General features: G+C 29.0%; 1 protein-coding gene across 1 annotated transcript in view; it reads right to left on the reverse strand.

The window, feature by feature from the left end:
* The window catches only part of DNAlig1 (DNA ligase 1), a 170,789-nt gene that overhangs the window by 19,550 nt on the left and 138,441 nt on the right, over window positions 1-12,798 (reverse strand). Inside the window, exons 15-17 of the mRNA XM_085817061.1 lie at window positions 9,424-9,630; window positions 3,577-3,793; window positions 3,094-3,179 (exon numbers count right to left, since the gene is read on the reverse strand). Of these exons, the coding sequence (XP_085673187.1) occupies window positions 3,094-3,179; window positions 3,577-3,793; window positions 9,424-9,630 (510 nt within the window). The remainder of the gene's footprint in view (window positions 1-3,093; window positions 3,180-3,576; window positions 3,794-9,423; window positions 9,631-12,798) is intronic.

Consider the following 12,798-nt stretch of genomic DNA (forward strand, 5'->3'; position numbering starts at 1 on the left):
AAGGCTTTGTATATTACTTTTAACCTTCTTTACTAATACTAGGAGGCAGAACAACACAAATCAGTCCATGTATTTTAGCCATGTTTAGTTTTTAAATACCCTCATAAATACCAGAATGGGATCACTGAAGCAACAGATCAAAAGCTGTATCCCTATCTCACTGCAGAATTTTCTTTGGCGAGCCCATTCACTACAGAAATGTGAGTACACAGCTGTGTTTCATTCATAGATTAAGAAAAAAAAAAAAAAAAAAAAAAAAAAATTAATTCTAGGTTTAGATTTGGTGCGTGAAGGTGCAGTTGGCCCCTTGCTCCCTATTTTTTTACTTCGCTGATTTCTTCTTTTCCCCCCTCGTTTTAGTCTATGTGTTGTATGTTTGATCATATAGCCTGGCTCAGTAAAAGTAGGTAACTCTGATTAAAAATCCGGTTACGACCACGTGCAGTGCTGATAACGACCACGTGTTTCTGAAACTAATTTCTCGATGCTTTATTTTTCTTTTTTTCTCTCCTCTCTAGTAATTTCGTTCTCCTGATGAGGAGGGACCTTTAGCTGCCCTTGAAATCGATTGAGTGTTTTAATATATGTACGCTAAATACAAGGTTGTTATTGCGATTTGACTGTCACATTGGCATGTTCCTCTTCTATTCTAGAGACTCACTTAATTTCAACTTGCACAGATGAATGGAATGTCAAGATTAAAAATTTTAAAACTAATGTTTAGGTTAGACATGAATGTAAAGAAAAAAGTGAAATAAACTGTTTACCATTTTAAAAAATGATACAGAATATACTGTTTTCAATAGGCATAGAACACTCAATGATATTATTAAAATTTTCTTCTTGATTAATTAAGTGATGAATTAAATAATTTACTCTATATGCCTTTTTACTTATAAATTATAACATTAAAAAATCTCATATTATGGAAAAGAACACTTTAAATGGGGTGCCAAAAAATTTTCTGCAATGCTTTAAAATGGGCAATGAAGAAAATCAAAATTGCTAATCAGTACTTCCAAAGTGAAAATTCTAATCAAGAAGAATATTAGGCATCATCTTTAAGCTCACAGGGACACCCATCAAAAATTAGTGAACATTTATTTAAATGCAGCACCAGATAGTTGAAATAAAATTTTAAGAATTAAAAATGTAACAGAAAATATTTCAACTGAAGTCATAGAAGAAGATGAACTATCAGAAATATTTCAACATAGCCGTAAAGGTGATGAAAGGTCTGAAAATGTTCCAACCGCTTTTACAGATATAAAAAAATGAAAGTTATCCATCCAATTTCGGTCATTATCCAGAAATTCTTACAAAAGGTAAGAAGAGAGTTATTTTTAATTGTGGTCTTTGTAGACCGAGATACCAGCTTTTCCCCAAATCAAGACTGCTGATTGCTTTCTTCTGTTTATTAAACAATGACGAATAACTTGGTTTTAGAGACAGACAGATTTTGGCTTTATTGTCACAGATTTTGGCACTTGGAATAGATTAAATTGTTAAAATATTAGTTTTAATAATTTTCATCTTAACATTTCATTACCTATCATCTGCATCAGTTAACAAAGACTATTATGAACCATGCTGGTTAATTTCAAACACGATACGATCGAACAGAATACAGCACTGGCAAACATTACCCATCAGAATATAAAAGCAGGAGAGAAGTTCTCATTATACTGCAAACTATATTGAAAAGAAAAATTGGGAAGCAACTAACTGTACTGATCAAATATTGGAAAAGTCTGTAAAAGATGAAATCAATTTCAGTTAGTTTTAGAAAGACTAAATCCAGATAACTTTTAAAATTATAGAGTTTTCGGAAAAAAATTTCATTTTCTTTTTATGAAAAGTGATTGTTTACGCAGTTGTGTGAAAACACAGCTTTGGGATGAAATTAAAATGTTTCCCTTTTTACTTTTTTGTAAAAATAAAGGAAGTATTGTAATGAACAATTATGGATATCATATTTCAACAGAAATACCTATTGTGACCATTCCCAAATCCATTTGGACAATTTTTGTTGTGTAATGTCTGTACATATGGACAGAGTAAAGGAATTTTGTTTCCAAAAAGGATTGTAAAATGGATTTAAAAGGGATTTTTTGTGACATCTACATGATTGTGCATATGCATGTATGAATATATACATATATATCTGGCATAACTAAAAAACAATTAGCCTCAGAACCTTGAAATTTTGTACATGGGATGCTATAATATCTAGCGTGCACTTCTGTTTTTCATTGCAACTGGCAGTATTATACTCTCTTACATGGCTTTTATTTTTGCAATCATTGCACATTGTCATATCTTACCATAACATAAGTGTTTTAAATGATGGAAATATTGTTTTGGCAATGGGGAAAAAAAAAAAGACATGATGAAATTTAACTTTTAATGTGGTCTTCTGGTTCCTGTACTTATATTTGACACAGTTTTATACTCATTATGAAGGGGAAAAAAAAAAAAAAAAAAAAAAAAAATTATAAGAAGTTTTCTTCTGTACGACAAAGACTGGCCAGGGTATTTAATTTCAAATTTGCCATTTTTGACGTCATTTTCATCTTGCCTTGAGGATTCAGTTAACTTAGTGCAGAGGGAAAAAAGTGTATAATTTAACAGGCTGTACAAGGAAGTCATATGGTGTTCATATCAGATCTTTTTAACCATTAATCCAGATGTGATAAAAATCATCATCAAAATTTTGGCTCTTGGAAACCTTGATTTTCTTGGGGAAGGAAGTACTGTAAATTTATTGGGGTTCCCAAGAATTTTTTTTTGCATCGGGGTCTAAGAGGTACTTTACTTCTTGCAATATTTTGCACCTCTAGCTTACTAGCTTAAAGAAGTGCTATTAGATGTAACTTATCTTGCAAATTACCAATTCATTCATAGTACAAAGAAATATTTACGTACATGATTATTAGACATCACTATTTGTATTTTCAAGCATCTGAGTGTTTCTGAGAGTGACAATTTTATTTCTGAGAAACGAGCAATCTGGTTAATGATATACAGCTTAAGAAACACTAATTTATAAAATACAGCAAAGAGAACAATATATTCAATATATTACAAACATACTTTTAACCAGTTATGAGATCTTTTCGCAATTTCATAGGAAGCAGCATCAGTTTCCAATGCTTTCACCATAAGACCTTCACAGTTACCTATAAATAAAAAAAAGATAATGAATTCAAATGAATGAATGTTTTAAAAAATTATATAAAGAAAACATAAGCTGAGCAAAATTCCTCACTATTCTATAATAATGAAAAGATACGACAAAAAAATCTTTCAAAAAGTTTTCAAAGTTACACATTTTGTTCAAAGTCCTGTTAATGATGGTGAGTGCTGTGACAATATAAAATGTTTTCAAGTTACAATAAAAAAAAAAAAAAAAAAAAAGAGGTAAGCCCTTAATCAGAAATCTATAATATATTAACATTTCCTGATGAAAAAAAAATCTAATATTAAACTATAACTTTGAAAACATTTCATGTCATATTCATGGTAAAAGGCCATAAATATATTTTAAAAATGCTTTTTAAATCACAAATACCAGACCTTTAACAGATTCATCCAGAAATTCTTGCATAGTTTCAGCAGTGTTTCCATCTTTGGACTTGGCAAACATGAATTCATTATCAACTTCAACAAAAGAAGAATGTAGTAAAGCTCTGCGTTCCTTCAGTGGTCTTTTAATTAAAGATTCACCATTCAAGTATAATAAATCAAAAGCTACAATGCAAACTTGAACTACAATTTCAGATTCCACAGCATCCTAAAATTATAAATTTCAAAGTTTCAATTACACATACAAAAAATACAAAAAAAAAAAAAAAAAAAAAAAGAAGTAAACTAGCAAAATTTATATAACAAATGCATCAATAAAATATGTTGCATCTTCAAGTTTGTTTTTATTTATCACACATAAGTATGAATAAATATTAAGGAGGGCACTTAAATTTAATGCATGTTAGCTAGGATAAATACATACAATGAAAATAAATGTGACTTTAGTTTTCCAGCATATTTCTTAAATTTACACAGAAAAAACTTTAAATTCTGAAAAATTTAAATAATTTCAAAATCTAAGTTAATGAAACTGTTATCTGCAAAGTGCATGACTTAAAAGAGAAGGGCTAGCTCATAGAGCTTTTCTCCCTGAAACAGGCAGTGGGGAGTGATGACGTAGCCATGATGACACTGAGCGCAGAGATGCATTTGAGAACATAGAAATTAGCATTTTAAATTTGAAGAACCAGCATTTAAAATGAGCTGTGTGTGAAAGATAGCTATAATTTGAAAGAGATAATGTTAGTGCAGTATGCATTTTACACTGAACATTAAAAAATTCAATAGTACTTACTCAATTTTAAAATAACAGATAAAATGCACTACTCTTAGCATAAAGTTCCTTTTTTTTTTAAATTTGCAGGTATTAAATGCCTGTTTATTTCTAATCATTTCTTTAACTGCATGTTAACTAAGAGAACTCTACTACTGCTTCTAAGATAACTATAATAACAGCTATTTAAAATTATTAATAAAAAAAAATAACCTTAAATTGGCATAGTTTTAAACATGCTTGGTTATATATGGCAAAATTTCTGATAATCTAAGTTTGAGTTTCAGCCTAATTGTAAATTTTACAATGGCATATTTTTCTCCCGATTCATTATAATAACATATATTTTTTTAAATAATTTTGCAACTTAGGCTTACATCAACATTACATTTAAATAAATACATGTAAGATTGTTATCTTAATTTAGACAAAACAACTTTATTCACAGTACCTAAAAAACTTACTTAATTTTTCAAAAGTGGGGGGTTAAGGAGGCAGGTCTTCTTATGCCAATTACTTTAATGTTATACTATTATATTTTATCTAGAATACTAAGCTAGCACAAAATCGTATCAATAATAACACAGGATACAATAAAAATAATTTTAACAATAACTTAACAAAATTAGTTCTCATTTGAAATATACTTTACGCTATTAACCTCTAAAATGTCATCTAGAAATATTTCAAATCAAAACATATTATATATGCTTACTTGTACAGTCACAATGCAACTACAATTTGTTGAAATATTATTTATTGGCTGCCACATTCGAGGCAATCCACTTTTTTGCCTTTTGAGTTGCTTTTCTTTGGGGAAAAACCTTTGCATTTCTATTTAAGAAACTTATTCTAATAAAAATTCACACTCTGCAAAATAAACGGATTGCTTCTCTGTTAACTTCAGGATAATGTTTCTCCAGTTTATTAATTAAAGAGCCAATTACATGCTACCCTTTATAGTACGTTGTACCATGAACTGCACAAAATATGTTTTCGAATTTGTAAACTGTATTCATCCATGAATGGGAAGGTGTAGTCAAACCTCCGAAGGACAATAATTTAATCCATTCTGAATTAAATATTGGTTCATCAGCAATATTTTTAGATATTGTTCCCAATGATGGGTCTTTGTCTTGCACACGGTAGGCAATATAACCTGCAACATATGTAAATGCTTCTTTTTCGGCAGTTGAAAATTGTCTAGCGCAATTCAATTCTAATTCTCAAGCCATAGGAGAAGGTTCCTCTATGAAATATTATCCAAATCATCAATAGTATTTAATGGAAAAGCAGATGCTTTTTGATTTCCTGTGATGTGGAGTATACCTTTTACAGTAGTTCTTGAAAATAACGTTTTCGCTGGAGCGACTTTTTGTCTCTCGTTTTCCTTGAACATTAAATAATTTTGTTTTAGTTTGTGACACAATTTAATTTCTCCTGAATCTGTATTTAAAAACTCTTTAATAATATCAACATTTAAAACAGTTTCATCTTCTAAAACAAATCCTTTACCTAAAAAGTGGTTTCTCAGTAATTTGAGAAAATGCAATAAATTTGCAAAAACCCATATTTTTTTTTTTTTTTTTTTCGTTTGCAATACTGGATTTGGAAAGTGAGAACTATTGATCGAAATCTGTAACTCTTTCCACAAAATACTAGATCCTCCTAAATCAGACACTATTGCTTTCACTTCTACTTCAGATGATTGAATATGTCTTATGAGTGAAAAAAGTTCTTTCTTCATTAGAGTGTTAAAATAAAAAAAAAAAAAAATATTGGTTGTTTCCACTGCGAAATGAGATCTGCGATTAAAATAAACTGAACTTTCTGAAAAGGACCAAGAATTCAGTCCAGTTTAGAGTCATAGCAGAGTTTTGAATCTATATGCATTTTGTCGAAACTGAGAACTCATATTTTTTTCTACAGAATTCAAATATTCGCATATTTCCTTCATTACAGCAAGAACATCATTCTGAATTCCTGGAGTACATGAAAATTTAGCGCACCATCTCTTTAATGTGCTAGTGCTAGGTAAAGAAATTCCCATTTTTTCTTTCCAAAATTCGTAGCTTTTAGATGACAGAGCTCTTATGACAATGCAACATGAAATATCTTCAGTAGTCCACCTGATTTTTTCCTTCTTTTCTAGCAATGCGTTAATCTGCGTCTTTGTAAAAATATGCTTTAGATGTTTTTCCAAATTCTCCTATCTGTGCTGTTTTTTCCTAAATTTCACTATTTGGGATTTTAATTTCTGAATTTACGATTCAAATTTCTTTCTAGATGTCGTCCAACTTTTTTGTCGCTGAGCAAACATTTTAAAATTTTTCTTTTCTCTATTTTTCAATATTTTATTACAATTTTCTAAGGATATTATTTTGTTCTTCAAATTATCAATGCATTCTTGTATATCTTTACACTTAGGGCATTCAGGGATACTGTTACTTACGGCATTGTCATTTTTGAGTTTTATTTCAAAATCATTCACATTTGATTTATTATCAGCTTCAATTTTGTTCTCGGCCTCAAAATAAATTTTCTTTTGGCTTAATTCGTGTAGTCTTTCAAAAGCACTCTGCATTAGTTTTCTTTTCAAATGTCTCCGATTTCTTGGTGTTATTTCGTTTACTGTACACAATAAATTTACTTTCGGCACAGTATTGCATTTCAACAGTTTCTTTTGCGGCAATACAAGCAAGCAATTTCTCATGTCATCTTCATAATCACTTCACAGAAATTTTCGCTGAAAATTCTTGTGTCTTTCACATTACTAGAATCCTGTCTTCGACATTTATGTATTCATTCTTTCGTCGAAAACATGAAATACAATATCTCTTCCTTTCGTATTTCTATAAGTGTTACAGCAGGTTGCTACAGCAAAAGAAGCCATATTACATAAAGGATACTTTAAATATAGAATTTAAAAGGAAAACTGACTAAAACTATATATATATACAAATTATTTTAAATATTTGCATTATTAGAAAACAAATATATATGATTAAAATTAATTTGGGATACACGACCTCCAGAAGATCGTCTCGCAACTGAATGAAACAACAGTTTTTAAATGCGCGAAATCAGAGCAGGTGCAACACAGACACATCAGATTACTTCCAGTTAACCCCCTTTATGAGGCTCACGTCGGCGAGGAGTCGAACAAAAGAATGACCTAGCCCTTCTATTTATCCCTGTGCCAAGTGTATTTATATACAAGATAATCCTCATTTAAATTTGGCAGGAGGATGAGATCCAAATTTATTAAAAGATTGTATTTGATTAATATTCAGATATAAAACAATTAATGCAACAATATGCAAGTTATGAAAACACTGGCAATGTAACGTTTGCCAATACTTTCACATTAAGTGCATAAATAATTTTAAAAGATCACCAATGGAAGAAACATCTACATTCTTGGGAGCAGAGGGCACACTTTTTTGATATACAAATAAGTAAGATTTTTTAATTATATTTGATGTGAAGAATGATATGCTTTTAGTTTTGAGCTGAACTAATTTCTTTGAATCAGAATAAGCAATTGTGATAATATTGAAATTTGTAACTTGAAAGCCTTCAACAAAAATAGTCTCCCTTTATGGGAGCATCAGACTCACCTATCCTGGCTAAAATCTATATGCTACATTCTTAAAATTTTGTTTTCTCCAAGTCCCCCCCCCCCAAATCCTATCTTTTGGAAGAAGTATGTAGATGATATTTATGAGGCACAGAATGGATGAAAATTTTAAATATTTACCATCTTTTATTTCAGAAAATTTTCTCAACCTGCAATTCACAATCAAGAGATAAGCCATTAATAGCATTCCATTTTTTCATATTTTAATAAACTGCAATTCTCTTCAGGCTATAAACTATCAAAAACCAACTGACAATTCAGTAATAATTCCGTGTGACTTTCTATCCTGTCTGACTTATTTATATTTTTCAGAAACATCCATATAAAACAGCTGCCTTACTTGAATTTTTATTTGAAACATGCCAATTTTCTGTTTCGTAACAGAAAATAATAGATACCCCCTCGATTCTGTGGAAAAACTAACCAAGAAAACCAATAAACAAGCTTCTACAGTCATTTCTTAAAAAGTAAAGTTGTTATCAATGCAAACATCAAATAATAGCAACAGCAAATTTATTAGAAACTTTCCCTACTATCTCATCATCCCCTACACCTGTTTTATGGTTTAAAAGATTTGGTTATAAACTTGAGATTACCTCAGCCCCATCCATCTGGAAAAGGTTAAGATCAGATCAATCAGACGTTGCAACAATACATACTTATGAGGTGTATAAAATATTCTATTTCACAAAGCTAAAAGCACAGTAACTCAATATATTGGCTCGACATCCAGAAAACTATCAATTAGAAATGCCAAATATAAAAAAAGATATCTCCAAGCTCTCTGCTAACCAATACATAAAAAATAAGAAAAATAAAAATAAAAAATAAAACACATTTTTAGCCAAATATTTCAGTGCATCCACACTCAATAATTGACAAGGGACAAGACCAAAACCATTTCCAAACCCAGCATAAAAGTAGTATTAAAATTAGAGAAACACTTGAAATCACTATCAAGCCATGTTGCAACAGAAAACTTCAACCTTCCATACATTTGGATGTCAAGTTTGAATACAGCAACTCTGCAGAGACAAATAAAATACTTGAAACTTGATGAAGTCATATATTCCAGTTTAAGGTGATAAAGCAGACACGTCATACGTGAAAGCTCCTGACTTTTATTTATATTTAAATGGTTCCAGCATATCAACTAGAGTATTTTATCTCATTTTTAACTTTAAATAATTTTGCTTATCATACGAGGAAATTATTGCTTTGTCTTTTGGAAAGAACTGAGTCTTTGCTATTCATAATAATGTCCAAGATATTTTTAATAACTTGGATGCAAAATCATTTGTCATCAAAAGAAAACGTAAAAAGTGTTAGTCTCATACATTTGAATTACATGTCCTAAATAAATGAACGAACAATTTCAGTGCAGTTTTTTTGAATGTATTAAAATATTTAATCAATACATTACCTTTTTCTTCCTCGTACTTAGCACTTGAAATGGCAATATTTGTTTTGCTTCTGAATCCCAAGCAACTGCTTCAGAGTCTAAAATAAATGACGTAGTAGATTCTTTCAAAGCTTTAGAAATTCTAACAATAACATCAGGATATTTAGAGGTATTATTTTCTTGATTTCTGCTATATATTTTTACTTCTTTCTTCTCAGTCATATGAATCTATTGATTTTAGAGTAGAAGATTAATAAAAAAATGAAAATAACAATTTAACAACAGTTTATAATGATTAACTTCATGTTTTTACCTTCTAGATAGCCATATATTATTAGAAAAGTTTTTTTTTCATATTATCTCCAAGGAACAAAAATTTAATTAATGTCATGAAATACTGGAATAAATTTGAGTCAGTATTTTAAGTTATTTAGATTTTTATTTTAGTAAAAATATTTTAATAAACTGCAGAAATATTTTTTTAAAACCGGAAAAATTCTAAATAGTAAAATTAAAAATACTGAAAAAGTAGTTATTGTTGTTGACTGTAGACTAATTGATTTGTCAAGGGGACCAAACCGATCTACTATCAATTAACAATAACAAAATTAAGAGGGAGATAGATACAAGAAAAAAAATTTTTTTTTTTCTAATAATAAATAATTGATTTATTACTTAGCAACTTTAGCACAAGTATTCGGCTTTTTAAATTACTCATAATTACTTAGAATATATATTAGGTTAAGTATATACACATATAATACACATACATATTCATATATATGCAAGAAAAGGGGGGCAAGGCATTTAATTTAAAAAGATATAAAATACCATTTGGTACTCAATACCTAGTTAGAGGGTTAAAAAAGATTTAAAGTTATTTATTTAAACTAAAAGGAAGTATTTAATAATGTGAGCTTATTATTCAGAGCCAGTCTAGTAACTATGAAAATGTAAACACAAATGAAAAATTGATAAAAATATAAACATTTGCATGTTTTTACACTTTTACTGTTATTTGGAATGAGGAATATAAATGGGATTATACAGAAAATGCAAATAACTTTGTAATGAATATGTTTACTTTATAATGCTTTCAGTTTGTTAAAATATAACATAACACAAGACTGCAATGATGTTTAAATCTTTAAACATCATTGCATCCGAATGTAAATTTGATCATCGGACATTTCTGAAAATAGGTGCAATTCTTAATTTAAAATGTTCTGTTGAAATTCCAAACATTTAGTTTCACAAATCAGAAAAATCTTTGTTATTGCTAAGTCTGAATGATTAATAATCATACTTTTCAAGAAAAGCTTCACAACTTTTTAATGTTTTCACAAATTACCAAATTTCTGAGCATATTTTTCATTTATTATTAAAACAAAATGAAGAAGCAAATCATATACAAATATTTTCAAACAATCTTAATTTTTTTAGTAAGCAGCACATAAATAATCCATTTTTGCTTTTAAAATTAAAATTAAACAATTGTCTACTGATTAATCATTAAATGGGTCATTTGTTGTTTGCAATATTAATTCAAAATGTTAATGAACTCCCGATTTTCTTGGTTTGATATATCTTTCTCTTTCACTTGTGAATTCATTTTCAGCAGGTTGTTAGATTAAATCAAAGTCATGTCTGAAAAATCTCAGTTCTTCTAAATTATTAGTAGGGAAATTAATTTTGATGTCTCTGTGAGCCATTTACCCATTGTTTTCAAACATGGGAACTGCTACTTACATCTATGCATAAAAATTTGATTACTTTCAGCTATCTGCTTCACATCAAAACTTTCATCTTCGAAAGTTTTATTAACTGAGACTTCAAATGATCATAAGATTAAAGTTAGACCTCCAGGAATGTCAGTTACAATAAGTCAAAAAACAACTAGGCCACAACAAATTAAAGAATAATTAAATATCTAATACTTTTCTTACATGCCTTATCTTAGGGCTACAGCAAATAAGAAAGTAATGGTCTAAAAATTATTGGGGCGCACGAGTGCGTGTATATATATCTATATATATATCTATGAGTATATACATATTCTAGAAATTACTTTAATAATGTTTTGTAATTTTTTTTTAAATAGATAAAAATAGTCTTTTAGAGTTTTGAGAGACATTTGCTTCTCAGATTTCAGTGTTGTTGGAAATTCTGAATTTAGTAACTTTATCTCATAGTAGATCCCACATGTGCTCAATAGAATTGAGATACAGACTCTGCACAAGGATTCTGATTACATGTATAAAGTTATATAAAGTCCATAGTTTGCAAATATGAGCATTATGCTCCCGATTATTATCTTGAAAAAGTTTCGGTATGACAATATGCCTACCGTCTTAGTGCTCATTTTTTGCTTTAACATATTAAAATATGCAAATTATCTATTTCACCATCAATAAAATGCAGTTTTAAGTGTTGCAAGCACACATAGAGCACCAGACCATCTGGCTACCTTCACCATGTTTTGAAGTTCAGTATTGTGTTTAGCCAAATCATTTGCATTTTATCACTTCTAAAAATACTGAATTCACTTTTAACTACAAATATAGCTGAATTTAAAAAATCTTGAAGATTTTGAAAAAGATACAGTCAAATTGTAATAAAGCCCTTCAGTTTGCTTTACTGAGGAATGGTTTTCTTCTAGCTATTTGAACTTGAAAGTTATATTATTTTCTTAAAATATTTTTAAAGAAATTATAAATAAATTTTTAACACTTTCCATATAAGTAGACTTGCTTGATTTTAAAATCAATCTGATTACAATGTCTCTAAGATTATAAATAATACAATATTACTTACTATATGCTGCACCTTTCTTTGCATTCAGCAAAATGCCTTGGACATTATGTTGCTAATTTGTTTCTAATCAATTTGTTTTACCGTATTTTGAAATTATATTATGAACAATAAGATTTTTTTCTTCATCCTGTATTCAATAGTTCAGCTACTTTTCTGTCAAGTTTTTTATAATTCCATTGAAAAATTACAGTTTTCTCACATCAAAAGAAATCTGTTTTAGACCACTGTATCTCAAATCTTTTTTCAAGTGGGGACCACTTTTATGAATGAGAATATTCTGCAGACCACCTTATTCTTTATCTATTTCGAAAACAATTATTTAGCACATGTTCTTACCATTATACTTAATTTCAAAAAATAGAAGAAAATTTATATTAACTTTTAATAATTTATACTATTAAGAGTTTGGATAATCTTTATTAACTAAAAATTAAATAAATGTTGGCACTCATGTTAATAAGATGGATGAGCCTGTTGATTCTTGTATAGCACTTCTATATTCAGATGTAAGCTGGAAAGCTTATAAGCACTTACATCAAGTTGATTTCAGTATATTGTTTTTAGTTAGTTATGAAATATTAT

This window comes from Stegodyphus dumicola, chromosome 5 (assembly GCF_044657685.1).
Source record: "Stegodyphus dumicola isolate Sdum_Otavi_A_Nest chromosome 5, ASM4465768v1".
In the NCBI taxonomy this organism is placed as follows: Eukaryota; Metazoa; Arthropoda; class Arachnida; order Araneae; family Eresidae; genus Stegodyphus; species Stegodyphus dumicola.